This window comes from Aulostomus chinensis, chromosome 19 (assembly GCF_037954235.1).
Source record: "Aulostomus chinensis isolate RoL2024-O1b breed Wild chromosome 19, RoL_Achi_v1.0, whole genome shotgun sequence".
Taxonomy (NCBI): Eukaryota; Metazoa; Chordata; class Actinopteri; order Syngnathiformes; family Aulostomidae; genus Aulostomus; species Aulostomus chinensis.
This window is the reverse complement of record NC_141338.1, coordinates 25,400,995-25,417,576: the sequence shown is the minus strand read 5'-3', so window position 1 is coordinate 25,417,576 and position 16,582 is coordinate 25,400,995. Positions and strand designations below refer to the sequence as shown.

Sequence of the window (16,582 nt, the reverse complement as noted above, 5' to 3'; positions counted from 1 at the left end):
CATGTCAAAGCACAGAAGCCCTACTTGCTACAGTTGGCCCTTTGCATGGCAGCCTTCACTGTGTGTGTGTGTGTGTGTGTGTACACCCTATAAAGCAAACTGAATCCCTCTGAATTAAAGGTCAGACTTATAATAATGATGAAAGCTAACACACAGCCATGTTTGGTGAGTCCACTAATCAAATTCTGACTGTGGTCATGAAATTTGCAAACATCCACCAGCCACCCAGGCATGAACATCACACAGGCGACATGAGGTCAGACCGTCAGCCATTCCCATCCAAAAGGATAGCGGTTGTCTTATTTGTAGTGAGGCTGTGTGTACTGTCAATGACATAATTCACTGCTCTGCTGCTGTTAAGACCTTGCTGGTCTATTGTCACTAACTACTAGGGGTGCAACGAAATAGTCCACTCACGAAACGATAGGAAACAGGGCTCACCATACAAAATACTCACGATAAAATCATGATTTAAGAAAATAAAAAATGCAAAAATCAAATTCTTTTTTCTTCCTTAAAGGTCCCCTAGAATGAAAATCATGGTTTTCGTGTTTGTGGTGTTTCTTCAACGTCCCCCAGTTGTGGGGAGACACACCAAGTGTGAGACAGTGTCATCACCTCTGTTTGAAGTATCTCCCCTTTTTTGAATCGCTGCAGGAAAATGGACCAATGCGTTTTTGGCTGAAGTGTTACGTCACAGTTCAGTCAGTGCCCCCCACTCAGACCCACTGAACCCACCCCTTTCACACACGCTCCTTCTACATATTTTGGGAGGGGGCGATTATGCGAGCGAGCCGAGTGAGTGCAGCTCTCTCGCGAGACACAAACCGGAGCCTGCAGCACTGACTGAGCAGATTGATTGAAGGAACAGCCTCGATAGAATTGACACCTTTGTTTTATCTGCGCTATCTGTCGCTAGCTGGCCTGGCCTGGCTTGAGGGGGAAGGAATCTCACCAGCCAGGCAGGCTACCAAGGGGCCAGGCCACCGGGAAAACTCCCGGTTGTCCCGACGGCCACCCCGCCACTGCATATACGGCTGGATACGCAAATAGGCCATGGCTACTTGGTATCTTATCTTATGAATGTTGTTGTATGATATGGAATGTTGTCAATTGACAGGAGCAGTCACACTTAGCACCGGCAACAGTTAGCCGAGAAAGTGGGAGTGCTTTCTTTTCAGTGACAGTGAGGACAGCCATTCACCAAGTAGTAGTTAAATGAGGTTACCAGATAAACAACGGCAACCGATCGCCGTCAACTCATGCACTTGCATAAATAATGAGGTTGCCAGATGAGGCCAGAAACGACCCCAATAGGAACAAATGACGCATTCTAAACCCAACATGGTAACATAGCAGTTTCAGAGAGCCTTTTAGGAAGGTTGTGAGCCATCACAGACCCAACCATTTTTAGTGGGGTTACACATCACACCACAGAACAAGAATGGATACCCCCTTCAACCACTCTATGGCACCTTTAATATGCAGACACACCAGTTTTTACTGTGTCGGTACAAAATAAAATGCTCTGCTTTGAAAAAACTAAATATTTGTATTTTCAAAGCAGAGCATTTTAATTTGTACCGACACAGTAAAAACTGGTGTGTTGGTACAAAATAAAATGCTCTGCTTTGAAAAAACACAATATTTGTATTTTCCCCTGATTTAGACTTCAATGCAAATACAAACGTAAAATTCCAATTAAAAAGTGCTTTGTTGCTGTGAACAATGAGGACGACTCCATTGCTGATGGAAGGAGAACAAACCTCCAGCGGTGCTCAGGGCTGCAGTCTCATCAGGATCTAGAACGGCTGAGCTCAGGGAGCTGCAACACTGTCCTTCTATCGTGCTAGCAGCGCTCACCCAGGCTACGCTGTTGTGGACCCTCATCGTTTGACCGCCGCTTTGGTTTCATCCACCGTCGTCTCACCGCTGCCTCGTCCTTTACAGGGAAGGCAAATTAAGTCCACACAACCGATGTGTTTGATGGAGGGGCGTCCGCTACTTGTTCCACCTCGTCTTCCTCCATTTAGACACAATTGTTTCACCGCTTCTTGTTCTTCTCTGGCGTTGCTACAGAGTTCTTCTTCTTCTTCTAATGTGTGTATACAGCAGGTGAGAGGCTCAGAAATCATCGGTGTAGTGGTGCACGGCCCCGCTTTGAATTGTTTTCAGGCTTTGGGGCTGCTTTTCTGCAAAGGGGACAGGACGACTGATCCGTGTTAAGGAAGGGATGGATGGAGCCATGGATCCTGAGATTGTGGGTGAACCCCTCCTTCCACCAGTGAGAGCACTGAGGATGAAACGTGGCTGGATCTTCCTGCATGACAATGATCCCAAACACACCGCCCAGCAACCAAGGAGCGGCTACGCAAGAAGCATTTCAAAGTTCTGGAGGGGCCCGGCCAGTCTCAGGACCTCAATCCAATAGAGACTCTGGAGGGACTTGAAAGGCCGAGTTGCCCAGCGACAGCCCCAAAACATCCCAGCTCCTGAGAGGATCTGCATGAGGACCTACAGGACATGTCTGACTGTCACTGCCAACCAGGGTCACATGACCAAGTACTGAGGTGAACCTTTATTGATCAAATACTTGTTTTCTGCACTGTCATACAAATAAACTCTTTGAAAATCCAACTGTGATTTCCTGGATCTGTTTTTTTCTATATTCAGTCTCTCACAGTTGAAGTGGACCAACGATGAACCTTACAGACCTCATCTTTTTCAGTGGGACAACTTGCAGAATCGGTGGCTGACTCATACTTTTTTGCCCCCCCACTGTACCAGACACACACAAGATGTTCTATCAACGCTACATGGAGGAATGAGAGTTTAACGCTGGTAACTTCGGAAAGTCAAAGTTACGACCTGACTTTTTGCCATCTCAGCCACAAATTCAACTGTCTGTGTTCACCAAACATTGTATACAAGGGCAAGATGCTGCATTCTGGGACTTTTGACAGTAATGTTCACTTTCTCTTGTGTTGGCTGCTTTTGTGATATCATGATGCACCGAACAACTGGAGCAGGAACATTAGCTTTTACTAGTGGGTTCATCCAGGTCTGGAAAAACTCTGATGATCATGGGTGTGTGCAGTGGGAAAGGGTTATTACTTACCTGGCCTTTGATGGTGTAATCTGCCAGAATATTCAGCAGCTTGTAGAAAACTTCAAACCAGGGCAAGTAGCTGAGAGAAAAAGTAAGAATTACACTCTTTGGAATTGTTTCGTTCCAATTCATTTTTAACGCAGTTGTCACTGGTGATTCAGGTGAAAACCCCAATGACCAGGGGATTTAAAATCCTAAATGTTAATCCATGAGTGTTCCAAGAGTGAGGTGAGCCTCCCCACGGGGCTCAAGCCAGTTACAGGAGGGCTGAGCGAATGGAGGTGAAAGAGTAATAGGGGACGTTTCCACTGGCTCACTTCAGCTCGGATCAGGTTGGTTTGGCCCCGACCATTTTGGTCCCTGCTCTGCTGGGGTTCCAAACGAGCTGAGTGGGAACTAAAATGTGACGTAAACACATAGCAGGGCTCTGATTGGGTAACTAACCCGTCACGTGGTCTACTTCCTATTATCCTGGCCTCGGTGGAATCCTGGTCATGGCTCGGTGAAGTCTCTTAGTCTTTTCTTGGGGGTTCTATTTCACCACTTGAAGCCTGTCCTCCCTCACTTTTAGTTGAAGCAAAAACCACTGACCAGCAGCAGGCGTCACGCCGCCTCCATGTCCTCTATTGTTGTTGTTGTGTCACACACTAATTACTCCAGGGAACTCTCGGCTGGTGAGTCCAGCCACGCTGACGTGGTACCAGCGCTCGTGGAAACACACCTGTACTGAGCCGTACCGACCCGACCCGAGACAAAGTGAGCCGGTGGAAACAGACCCTTAGTTATCCTAGGACATTGTGTACAACAGCCTGCATCTGTGTGTTTTGAGGGACATTTACTGTACTATACTATAATTTCCTGTGTAATCTGAGTCAGAACGTAATAAATAACTCAGGACAGACTGTTCTCTTATATTTGGAGAAAGTGAAGTTACGTAAAACAGGCATCGATCAACAAAAAGTAATGTAAAGAGGAGAAAGGGAGTGCCCTCTTCCAAACTTAGTCTGAGGGGAGGCCCACCATCTCAGACTGAAATCCCCTGCTGTCAGGTTGTCACATATGTGGTTAGCAAGCTACATAGACGAATGAGAGTTATCAGTAGAAAATATTTTTTGAAATTCGCTGCATCTGACGAGCAAGCAGAGAGGAAATAACAGTTACTGTTTCAACGCCAACATGTCAAAGACGGTTACATTTGCCGTCTTTTTTCGAAAAAAAATGAAGAGTTGCATGACGCTTTTTCGCCTCCACAAGCGGCGACGAGGGCAGCTGCAGCGGTCATGTTGACGATCAAAATCGGTTGCAGCAGGAGGCTCGCGCTGCCACAGCTAGTCAGGTTCACCTACAGCTAGCCAGGTTCACCTGGTTCACCTACAGCTAGCCAGGTTCACCTGGTTCACCTTCAGCTAGCCAGGTTCACCTGGTTCACCTTCAGCTAGCCAGGTTCACCTGGTTTACCTACAGCTAGCCAGCTTCACCTGGTTCACCAACAGCTAGCCAGCTTCACCTGGTTCACCAACAGCTAGCCAGGTTCACCTGGTTTACCTACAGCTAGCCAGCTTCACCTGGTTCACCAACAGCGAGCCAAGCCGGGGCAGGAGGCTGGCACCGTGGCAGCAGCTGGCCAGGTTCACCGCCAGTCAGAGCAGGAGCCAGCTCCAGCACCAGCGCTAGCAGTCAGCCAGGTGGACCACCAACAGCCGGAGCAACAGGCGGGTAGCCTGGCCTCAGCTAGCCCGCTACAACAGCCGGGGCAAGAGGCGGGAACTGCGACAACAGGTCGCTTACAGCCGGATTCAGAAGGAGAGGAGAGCGCATTGAGGGAGAAGAGTGTGGGACGTCCAGCGACAGGTCAGGGATGGGATGATCTCTAAATACCGTAATAACAATGGAGGATTCGTGTGATTTATTGTGAGCTCTTTTTTGTTTGTTTTCCAAGTTGGACCTGTTGAGGCATGAGTTGCTGACTGTAGACTGGAAGTCCCACCTGTGGTGATGCAGGCATTCGCCTGCGCTGCGCTGAGCAGCCTAAAATAATCATAAATTATCGTCAAACATGTATACCATGGATATGATTTGAAATTGAGGCTTGTGAGCCCCCCAGCATGGCCAGTGGGCGTTTGTATGTTGTTCTCAGCATGTTTTCTGTCTACGTTCCGGGACCTGCGCCCCTCTCATCCCTGAGCTGCCGTATGTACTTTGCGTTCCGCCATCTTATGATTTACAAATTAAGCACTGGTTATCAGGCTACATTCAACAAGCTCATGTGTATGACAACTTAAACAACTATATGTATGGCACACCGCAGGCCCCAGGTTTAAAACCCCAACCACTGAACCGGGTACTGCCACAGCTGGGTTTGATGATTGAAATCAAAACCAGTTTGTAGTTAAGGCAGTTTAACCTGCCTCAAAACACTTAAGATGAGAATTTGGAAACGTGATTCAACTGGGTAACTTCAAAAAACACATCAGAAACTTGCGCTGCATTTGGGTCTTAAGAGATTCCTACCTTACAGCACGAGGGCAGCAAAATTATTTCCCTTAACGAGTCAGAATGGGGAATGATAATTACTTTATTCCCACTGACGTATCAGCATTCACAGAGTACTGAAACTGAATCAAAAATACCCTGATTGTCATCATTGAAAGTGGCTTTTAATTGTGTGTCTGTACCTGGACATCCAAATCTGAATGGTGATGGTGCTTTGAACATTAAACCACAACAGCTACCAAAAATGACATATTTTCCCATTGTCTTACTAACACATGCACACACACACACACACACACACACACACACACACACACACACACACACACACACAGCTTACCTGAGAATGCAATAGCAGGTATGTGCACCGGAGGAGAGGCGACAAAAGCCAAATCTGTGTTTGCTGTCAATGTCGGTCAACACAAAAGTGAAGTTCTGGCCGACCTGGTTGACTGTGAGACTTCAGGGTGAGAAGAGGTAAGAGGGGATACAAATACGAGGTGTAATTAAGATGGTGCCCACTAAACGTATCACCCAATCAGTACAAATGAGGTGGCCATTTCTCATGGTAGCATGCAGGAGTAGCTAGCACATGCTCTTGATTTCCAACTCGCTTCCAAATTGCTCTGTAATACGTGTCACGCTGATTCAGTCTTCCTCGCTGTGACATCTAGCCAGGTTCACCTGGTTTACCTACAGCTAGCTGGAACAGGACCAGCTATGCTGACAGACACTCCAATGTTCATCAGGCTCATCAGTGAGGGTAAAAGCATCTGCACATGCTTTGATTATCTTTGGTGCCTCAAACTACAGTTCCTACAATATGTGTTGTAGATGGTGCAAGAGACCCATGGTGTGTGTGTGTGAGTGTGTGTGTGTATACCTGTCCATGCTGAAGGGGAAACAGAACTTGGGCACGGTCTGAAGAGTTTCCTGAAGGATAATTGGAAAGATTGACAACAGTTACAAGTATTACAGTATTGCAGACTTAATATCTATGAACTACAGGGGCAGATAGGACAGTTGTAATGTGGAAGAACTGATCTATAAAGGAGGAAGACAAAGTATGAAGCATAATGGGGACAAATTAATGAAAGAAAGAAAATTGTGAAAAATCACATCACTTGTATTTTCCGGATCTCATCAACAGTGTGCACAGCTGGCATCAGCTAGTTAAGCCTTCAAAAACACATGGAAATATGGGGGGAGGGAAGAGTTATAAATATGTGGAAAAGAACCTATTGGCTATCTGTGAGGAGGGCGGGAATAGCATATTAAGAATGTCAAACCTGGTCTGCGTAGTCCTCAGGGTACTGCCTCCGAACCTGTGGACCTGTTGGTGAAGCAGAGGAGTGATGTGGTCAGGGAGTAGCGACCAGGACCCTCGTCACGTAGAGGCAGGGGGACCAGAGGCAAAGCCATCTGTGTGTTGGTTACTTGGAGGTTTTTTCCCCACTACATTTTTTTTTGGGGGGGGGGGGGTGCCTTGATCTGAAGCTTGATGCACTAAGGAAAACTGAAAACTGAGTTTTGTACTGATTTCAGTTATTTCCTGTAAAGGTTCCTTTCAATACTTCAGCATACAGCAACAGTTTAGACAATAACAAGCCACAGCCGTGTGCGTCCCGTCCCTGGGGCCCATTTCAGACAGGAGGCTTCATAAACTCTGAGTCTCCCCTTGAACTGAGAGTGGATTTACCCTCAGCTGGGCTTCCGGTTTCCCCACAGCTGATTTGAGTTACTTTAATCAAGTTTGAGTAGGTTAACTATGAGTGAACCACGACTATAAAAACCCAACATGAATGCAGCCCCAATATGGCAACCCTCTAACAAAAAGAAGTCTGCATACTTTACCGCTCTGGAATCAGAAATTCACATAACATAATATAAAAATATCTATACATATGTAGCCAGAGGGAGTTGTGTGGGAAAATCCATTATTTGGGAAACTGTGCATAATTCAATATTCAATCACACTTCTTCATGACAGGTGAAAACTTGTGATGTGAGGGATTGTGGGCTGCCCCCTCCCAGACCTGGACTCCATATATGAAGGCCGGGTCAGGAAGAGGGCGAGATCCATCGCCACGGACCCCAGCCACCCGGGCCACAGACTGTTTGTACCACTTCCATCAGGAAAGCGGTACATCAGCATCCGCACCACCACCAACAGACTGAGGAACAGCTTCTATCCCAGAGCTGTTAAATCCATCAGCCCCTGCAGCCCCTCACTGCAGTGGAAGACTGAGGACAATGATAAGAACGCACACTGCACTTTACATGTCAATAGTTCAGATTTCTATTTGTAAATATCCATATCTCATATTTCATATCTCTATTTTCAGATTTCTATTTGTAAATATTCTATTTTTATTTTTATTATATCTCTATTTTTATTATTCTATTTTATTGCATGCTAGTGTGGTTACTTTATTATCTTACACGGGGGCTGCAAAGACAATTTCGTTGACATGTCCACCATGGTCAATGACAATAAAGCAATCTTGAATCTTGAACTTGTGGAATGTTATTGAAGCCAAAATGTATGTTCATTCACTTGTTATCCCATGGACAAAAAGTGAAGGTAAAAGCAACTTCAAATGAAATTTAAGAATCAAAGTTAGCCTCGTAGACTCAGAGCGCTCCCTCACCTAACAGTCCGGTCCGAGGTCCGGACTTTTTCTTGTTGTTGCATTGTTTTCATAGGGTCCAGTAAAGTTCACTTTCTCACTGCTGTTATGAAGGCGGACCAAAGGAGCGACCTACGTCATGACGCCATTAACTGCAAGGTCTGCGCCCGTCATTGATTGGCTTGTGGATGAGCGTGCGTCTGACGTAGCCGCGTCGGAAGTGCTCTGGCGGTGTATTTGTTTTGGTTGCAGCAAAGAAGTTACCATCAACCATGGAGCCGCGGATTCACTTTGCTGCCCTCGCACGACTTTGGCTGCGCCTCCAACATCAACAACAACAACGACAGTCCCAATACGCCAGACCAGTGCGATGTCATCAAATAAATAACGTCCTTACGGTGCGCTTGATATTTCAACGCAGACAGGCAAGGAGGCGAAGACTGCAAGCCTCTCCGAAAAAACACGAAACGTCTCCGAGTTCCGGCGGGTCTTCTCCAGTTCATTTTCTATTTCGTCCTCTGACCACATCTGAATGAAATACTTAATTTCCTCCCCCCAAGTATTACCACGGCTCATCTTTGCTTTGTTTATGTTTTTTTGGTGGGAACGAGATGTTTAAATATGACGTGTATCCTGCTTTTGGTCCGACAGTCCAAAAAATGCTTTCCCATTACACAGCAGCGGACTTTGGACCAGGATAATCCGGACCGAGACCACCTCCTGAGGCAGGACCAAAGACTCGGTCCTTAGTCTGGATTGTGGTCCTGTGGAGCTTTCACATCTGTCAATTTGCTCCAGACTTTCTGCAAAGTCCAAAAGTCTGGAGCAAACGAGGCTGGTGAGAAAGCGCTCTGAGTTACCATAGTAACTGACTCAGCGCTGAAGTTTCCTGTCCTTCTGAAACAGGCTGGAGTTACCCCTCTTTTTCAAATTTGGATTAACTGCTTCTCTAAAAGGGAAAGGCACAGGGTTGTCACTAAACCTGCTTCCTTAAATGAGCCCTTGATTCTATATGATGGTTCCCCTGTCCACACACAAGATTTTTTCTGTTAGCTGTGAAAAACCTGACTGTCCTACAGTGACCTCAAAGCAAAGTTGTAGAGATGAGCTTTAAGGCTAAAGAGGAAATGACAAGAACAAGACTCAACAGAACAGAAAATTCTTAGAAAAATATCCAACAGCTTCTGCGTTCTCAGGAAATCAGAGACACACTGGAGGGTAAAACGTGTCTCACTCATGCTCGCACAGCAACATGAAGCCATGCTGTCAGAGTCTGTGTACGCCCAGGGGTTCACTGACGAAGCCCACTTTGTAAAATGGTCAGACTTTTTAATTTGAACACTTTCAAATCTGAAGAACTATCCAATGTCTCATTCAGGTTTCCCACATCTCTCTTGAAGTCAAATTCAAGCATTCTTTAGGCCTGTTCCAGCACTAGCATGGCTGTAGCCGACGAAAATATCTCCAAAAAGGCCCCAGGCTGAGTTTTTACCAGGAGCACTGAGACTTTTTAGAGCACAAACAGAACATTTACAGGCCGCATCTTCAATCAACCTGCAAACCAGTATTTAATTTCACAATCATCATCCTGCTGACTGAATGGAAGTTTCCTCTCAGCAAATATAGTGGCAATGTTTGTGTTTAAACTGTTCGATGCCGACTGCCTCGGCAAACTGGGTTTCCCTGCATGTTTTGGTACATATTTGGAGCAGAAGCTGCACTTTGCTTAGTGGGTTTTTTTTTTTTACAGATCCAAGCCACAAAATCAATCATATTGATTTATGAATGATAAAATTCTATGAATAAAATGTAGTGTAAATGCATTTCGTAAACTAAATGCTGACATCCTGAAGGCAAGACCATCCTGACGTCTGGTCGCTGAATCAGAAATGGCAGTCAAACCAGTGCTGTGTGTGACTGCGATGATGTTGTGGCCACAGACACGGTGTTGTTACACTTCACTCAGTTTGCAGGACTTCCACAACTGACACAGAGCAGAGGGGATGATTACATATGTAGATAAAGACAGAAGAAGTGGTAAGCCAAGCTCCCCTGACGCTAACATTACGAGCTAATTAAGCTTTGGCTGCGTGTAACACACCTGCAGATGACTTTAATTCACCTGGACTCAACATCGTTACGTATTACAGCATTTCAAGGACCTACACAACTGATACAGTGCAGCAAAAAAGTTTTTGCCGACCAAAGTTAATGACAAAAAATGCCAAGACCCCCTCGTCTGAACAAGCTAACGCTAAGTTAGTGCCAACAGACTCAACTCCAACTCATCCATGATCCTTCTGTTTTGTTTTGTTTTACAAGATGATGTTGGGAGAGAGGAGCAAAAAAGCGTCACGTTTGCTGGGTTTGTGTACTTTTAAGGTGGATTACATAGAATTCATTTGAAATTACATGAAACTTACCAGAACTTTGTGTGCCTGGAAGGGCAACCTCCATGTAGACCTCGAAAGTGGACTCAGGGCTCTCCCTGGAACACAAGTCGCAGCCTCAGAACATGGTCTTACTGCATTTTGACAAACTATGCAACTCAACGATCTGCTCCACCCTCCAGTAGATGATCCCCTCAACCAATCGCTTTTGGAGCCCAACCAATACAAGGTTTTTTTTAAACCCGAACACCACTTTCAATATATTAGGACTTTAAATCTGATAGTGATGCATTAGTCAATGATTAAACATATCAAATGTCAGGGAAAATCACAACAGTGAGTTTGTGTAGCACAAAGGAGTTCTAGGTCCCTCTGTGGGGGGTGCAGCCCAAGCCAAGGAACTGACTTTGGTCACGTCCCTGGGGTTGTGGCCAAAGGCCAGAGTTGGAGTTACGATGACTGGCTCAAACTCACAGTTTCCTTACCCGGCTCACGCTAGACAGAGACACATATCCTTGTTCCTCCAGTAGGTGCGGGAATCCAAGCTTTCAGGTAATGTGCTGCCCCCTATTGTTTAGGAGTGTGGAATATTACATGCTACCTTGGACAGCTTAATTGCAAATTTAACCCTTTAAGGGTCATCATCAAGATAAGATGGTGTCGTGCATTTTGTCAGAAATACTACTTTGAACTAAAAGCAACAACACAAATTGCAGTTTTGATAGATAAGTGTCATTTTAACAACATAAATACAAAAAAAGTTTAAAGCATAGGCAACTAATGCAAATGGACATTAAAAACTTTGTGCATTATTTAAAAAATGTGCATCGTTTAAAAATCATATTAGGGCTGACAAAGAGAAACTGTATACACTAGAGGTTGTATGAGGCGTCCATGTTTGTTGCCATTGTCTCTTATGTTGCTGGCGACATCTCAGCTGCATTGCAGAGTGTGCCAGTAACGTACTACTATGTAAATCATAGTATATCACATACTATTGGTTTCCTCTGCCTTGTACTTGAGGAATTTAGGAGCTAGCAAGAGTAGACACTGCTTGACTGAAGCAGCGACTTGTAATTTTGGGTTTATGAAGGATCACTTTGTTGGGCTAGCAAGCAATGTTTGATACTTGGCCAGCTCATACACTGCCTGGCCAAAAACAAAGTCACCACCTGGATTTAACCAAGCAAACAGGTGCAAGCCTCCCATTGGATAATTACTCCATGGACGATTATCTTTCAGCTGGCAACAAGTTATTGAACCCCAACTGGTGCAATGAGTTGCTTCCAACCATGTTGAAGGACACATCCTGTGGTCGTGGAGAAGACGCTAGTCTGTTTGAGGAGGGTCAAATCATTGGCAGCATCAAGCAGAGGCAACATCTCAGGAGGCAGCAGAAACTAAAACATGGTTAAGAACTGTCCAACGCATGATTACAGACCGGGAGGATCGTGAGGAGCCATCGTCTTCCAGGGAGAAATGGGGCCGGAAAAAAATCCTGATTGATCGTGATCGGCGATCACTTAAACGTTTGGTCAAATCAAATCGAAGACAAACACCAGGAGAACTCAGGGCTCTGTTTGATAGTGAAAGTAAGAGGATTTCCACAATGGGAAGGGAACTCAAGGGACTGGGACTGAACAGCCGTGTAGCCTCGAGAAAACCACTAATCAGTGACGCTAACCGGAAAAAAATGCTTCAGTTTGCTAGAGAGCATAAAGATTGGACTCTGGAGCAATGGAAGGTCATGGGGTCTGATGAGTCCAGATTTACCCTGTTCCAGAGTCATGGGGGCATCAGGGTAGGAAGAGAGGCAGATGAAGCGATGCACCCATCGTGCCTAGTGCCTACTGGACAAGCCTGTGGGGGCAGTGCCACGGTCTGGGGCTGCTGCAGCTGGTCAGGTCCAGGTTCAGCAACAGCATGACTCAAAGAATGAGGTCAGCTGACTACCTGAGATTCTGAGTGAGCAGGTGATTCCATCAATGGATTTGTTCTTCCCTGATGGCACGGGTGTATTCCAAGGTGACAATGCCAGGGTTCATCGGGCTCAAACTGTGAAAGAGTGGTTCAGGGAGCACGAGGCATCATTGTCACACAGGGATGGGCCCCCACAGAGTCCAGACCTGAACCCTGCTGAGAATCTTTGGGACGTGCTGGCGAAGGTCAGACTCTACCATCATCAATCCAAGATCCTGGTGAGAAATTAATGCAACACTGGATGGAAATAAATCTTGTGACATTGCAGAAGCTCACGGAAACAATGCCACAGCGAACGCCTGCCGTAGTCGAAGCTACAGGCGGCCCAGCGAACCACTGGAGAGTGTAGTTTTTGGTGGCGACTTTATTTTGGCCAGGCAGTGTATTTATTGACATGTCCCCTCTGATTTAGTAAGTGAGAGGCAGTACCTACGGATGCGTGCCATAGTTAAGGCTGGCGATGAACAACTTGTAAAGAATGTCTAATTACAATTATTTGTCCCTCATAATGCAACTGCTGCATGACCCATAAAAGCTAAAAGAATGTATTATTCCTTTTTTTTTTTTTACACATTTTAATCAAAAACTCATTGAAAGAATAACGGTGAAACTTAAATTCAAAGCTTAAATTGCAAAGCTGCAACAACTACTGGAAGAATCAATTCCATATTTTTCATCATCTAATTTGAAAGTAACCCCCACAACGACCTCCCACCACGTACACGACTACGTTTGACTGCAGGAATTTCTGAAAAGAAAGCATTTTATGAGCTTAATCCTGATAGTTTGCTAGCTTCAACTATTTATCAATCAATTCTTCTTCCCTGTTCTAAAACAGAAGTTGCCATTGGACGCACAGCTCAGCTTCCTGTGTAGAGCTCAGACACCCGAACAAAGGAGCGAGGCTCTGGCAGCAGAATCTGCTCGCTGACCCGCCAGGGTCCAGTTGTCCTGCCAGGAACAGAACCTCTGCTGCTCCTCCGACGACCAGCATTCATGTCAGTGAGTTGTCAAAGCACTGCCCCTCTGCTGCTGCAGCGTAAATGATTCAAACAGACCTTTCTCTGAAACAATTGACAGCCATGTCTCTATAAATACAATGATACTTAATCTAATACGACTGAGGGACAGTTGCAGCCCAGCATGAACCGAGCAGATGTACTGGGCTGTCTCTCTCGCCAGTCTTCGCACTTCCTGTTTAGGGAGACATTTCTCCTGGCTGTGCTAACGCCACACGTCCCGAACTCAGTAACAGGCGTCTTATTTCGGCTTGTGCCCACAGACCTTCATGCTGACACGTTATTTTCAGCGTATTAATTATTGGGAACGTTCCGACCTCCAAACAACACGACATCTTTCCAGTGCTTTGTGTTTTTCTGGCTCCGGTAACGTTTCAGTGTTTTTAGCCCGTGTCGCAACAAGTCAGGGCCATGAATCTCCCCCATGACTCACCAGGACCGCGAGCCAGACACCGAAGGCTCCTCCCGTGTAGCTAACATAAACAGGCTTACTTGGTTCTGGACCCCATCCTGGTTCCTCAGCCCGCCGCCTCCGGCAGTGGCAGTCAGAGCGCAGACGCGTCTATCCAGAGCTCTTTTCTGATGCTAACCTGTCACACAGAGCTGTGCGACGCCATGTCTCCACGCGTAGATCACGCTCCGTCTCGCGGTGAATTATGGGACTTGGTGTCCACAGTGACAGCTGTAACGGTTGGCAGCGGCGCGACGGACGGGTTTCCATAAAGCGTGTTGAGCGTGGCGCAAGAGTCCCATGACATGTGCGTGCATTTGCGTGTGTGTGCGTGTGCGTGTGCGTGAAGGGAGGCTGTCTCTTGTCCCTGGAAGCTATTTTGATAAATCATAGCCAAGTCATTATTGCTGTTGTTGTCGTTGCTGCTATTGGCAATTTGAATATAAATTAAATATTACTTTTCAGGCAAAAATAAAATATTATAAATAATAATAGGCTCAACTCCCCACACCCTTCAACAAGATAAGCAGTTAAGACCATTGATGGATAATAATAGATATTATAAGATTATTATATTTTATTATAAGAATATTATATTTACTGAAATAGGAGTTGTTACTGATATCACAATGACAAGCCACAAGCGAAACCACAATATAAGTCTTGAAATACTTACAAAAGCAATGTGAACAATCTGTGAATTTCCATAAAGGAAATAGTGCATGTAATAGTGACAGAAAAAATACAAAATATGAATCACTCTCAGAATTTGTTGCTCACTTTCCAGGGCCAAAATGTAACCCTTAAATCATTTTTATGACCACCTGTGCTGCTCTTCCAGCTAGCACACAAACACACCGAGCCAATCACATGACCTCCTGGGAGGAGGGAAACACACAGCAGGATTCTGTGTGCACTCTGGAAGTGTTGTCAAGACACTGGAACTTGTACCTTGGATACAGGACTTTGAAAAAGATCACTAGCAGGGATTCACACAACAGTGAGGGCATCAAATCCTTCCATTGTTTTTAAAACATAAAAGACCATAATATGATAGCATAGGCAAGGTGCATCTGGGTCATAACCATAGCGAAAGAACAGAAACACCACGTGGTTGGACTGATCCACTCCAGGGACCCCTCTGATGAGCTGTCATTTCAGGGGTCTACCAACACACTGGATTAGGGGGGAGTGCAGAGGGAGGAAGCTGATGCTGCTCATCTCATGTTGTGGTCTGTGGGTGAGCTGACGGGCAGGTAGAGGACTGACTCATCCTGAGTGTCATGTCTCCACATAGTCACACTTCCTATGTCCTCCGGGGAACAAGAAAGGAGGACGAGGTGGTTGAGTTGATGGCTTCAACAACTTTTATGTGGGGGACAGCTTGAAGTGAAAGCCATCAGAGGAACTGTCAGTTTACCTGGTAAACAACCACTTCATGGACCACATTGTGTCCATCAGACAAGAGAACTTGTTGTTTCTTCAAGAGGAAGGAAAGGCCACAGGAGTCTAACCCTCCACCTACCCTCAGCTGTGGTCTCTCACTCTTGTACATCGTTCACTCAGATATCATTTTTTCCAGCCAATTCCATTTATTTAGTTAATCCTCCACCTCTGCTTTTAACAAGTTGCTAATTGACACCATAGCAGAAATGATCAGCAGCTTCAATGCACTGAGTGGCGAGAGGAGAGCTCTGGAGGTGACTGGCTCGCACGGATCGCCTGAACTCACAAAGTGGAATGTCCAAAGAATTGAAACAACCCTTGTCATGTGGGTGAGGTTTCCCCCAAGGGGTAGCACCACTGGCATGTTCAGAACTGATGAAACACACCCAGACTTGAACCCTAACACTTCCTTTGGCGCCAGCCCTGGGTGTCCAATCATCCTGCAGATTCCAGATGAGTCAATGGGACAAGCCTCTCAGAAGGTACAGAGTCTTGTTCTTTGTCAGCTCAAGTCAGTCCTGCAGACTGGTGTCACACCGTACTGCCGCCTGTTTTGGCCAACAAGTTTCATTCAGTTCTTGCTCTGCGCCTGTGGGAGGGGAGGGTTTCCATCAGGCCTGGTGTTCATCCTTTAAAAAGTGAGCCTACCTCGTTCTCAAAACTGTCACTTTTATGACTGTAGACCCTTCAGATAAAGACTGATTTTGGTTAAACACTCTTTGTGTTGTTGGGACATGAAAACTGCTCTCCTCCTTCGGTGTCCAGGGAGGCTCTGTGCCCCCCCCCCCCCCCCAACAGACAGTCCAGGCACACTAGGAATCTAGTCAGTAGAAGAAAACAAACGTCATTGTACAGAATAAGAAAATTCTAAAACACAATAAAAATGCATGTGCAGCAGCCTGACTTCCTCGTGCACATTTATCAGTGTACAATTACGCACTTTCAAGCTTTTACCAGTCAGTCACCAGCCGATGCACACGTTGTTTTGCAGCTCAAAAATGGTTTAGTCAGAAATCATACCAGTCAAAAAAGTCCTATCCAGTGTGTATCTAGCGACTGCACGT

At 45.8% G+C, this 16,582-nt stretch overlaps 1 protein-coding gene across 3 annotated transcripts in view; it reads right to left on the bottom strand.

Moving 5' to 3' along the window:
* Window positions 1–14,330, bottom strand: part of dennd1a (DENN/MADD domain containing 1A) — a 32,638-nt gene extending 18,308 nt beyond the window's left edge. The window contains exons 1-6 of one of the 3 annotated variants that reach the window (XM_086188385.1): window positions 14,114–14,330; window positions 10,656–10,720; window positions 6,892–6,935; window positions 6,486–6,535; window positions 5,943–6,062; window positions 3,119–3,188 (exon numbers count right to left, since the gene is read on the bottom strand). In XM_086188385.1, the coding sequence (XP_086044511.1) occupies window positions 3,119–3,188; window positions 5,943–6,062; window positions 6,486–6,535; window positions 6,892–6,935; window positions 10,656–10,720; window positions 14,114–14,130 (366 nt within the window). In that variant the 5' untranslated portion in view covers window positions 14,131–14,330. Of the gene's footprint in view, window positions 1–3,118; window positions 3,189–5,942; window positions 6,063–6,485; window positions 6,536–6,726; window positions 6,782–6,891; window positions 6,936–10,655; window positions 10,725–14,113 lie in introns of those variants that run through there. The other 2 variants (XM_086188387.1, XM_086188386.1) reach the window with 2 other exon arrangements.
* Window positions 14,331–16,582: the final 2,252 nt, after the last annotated feature.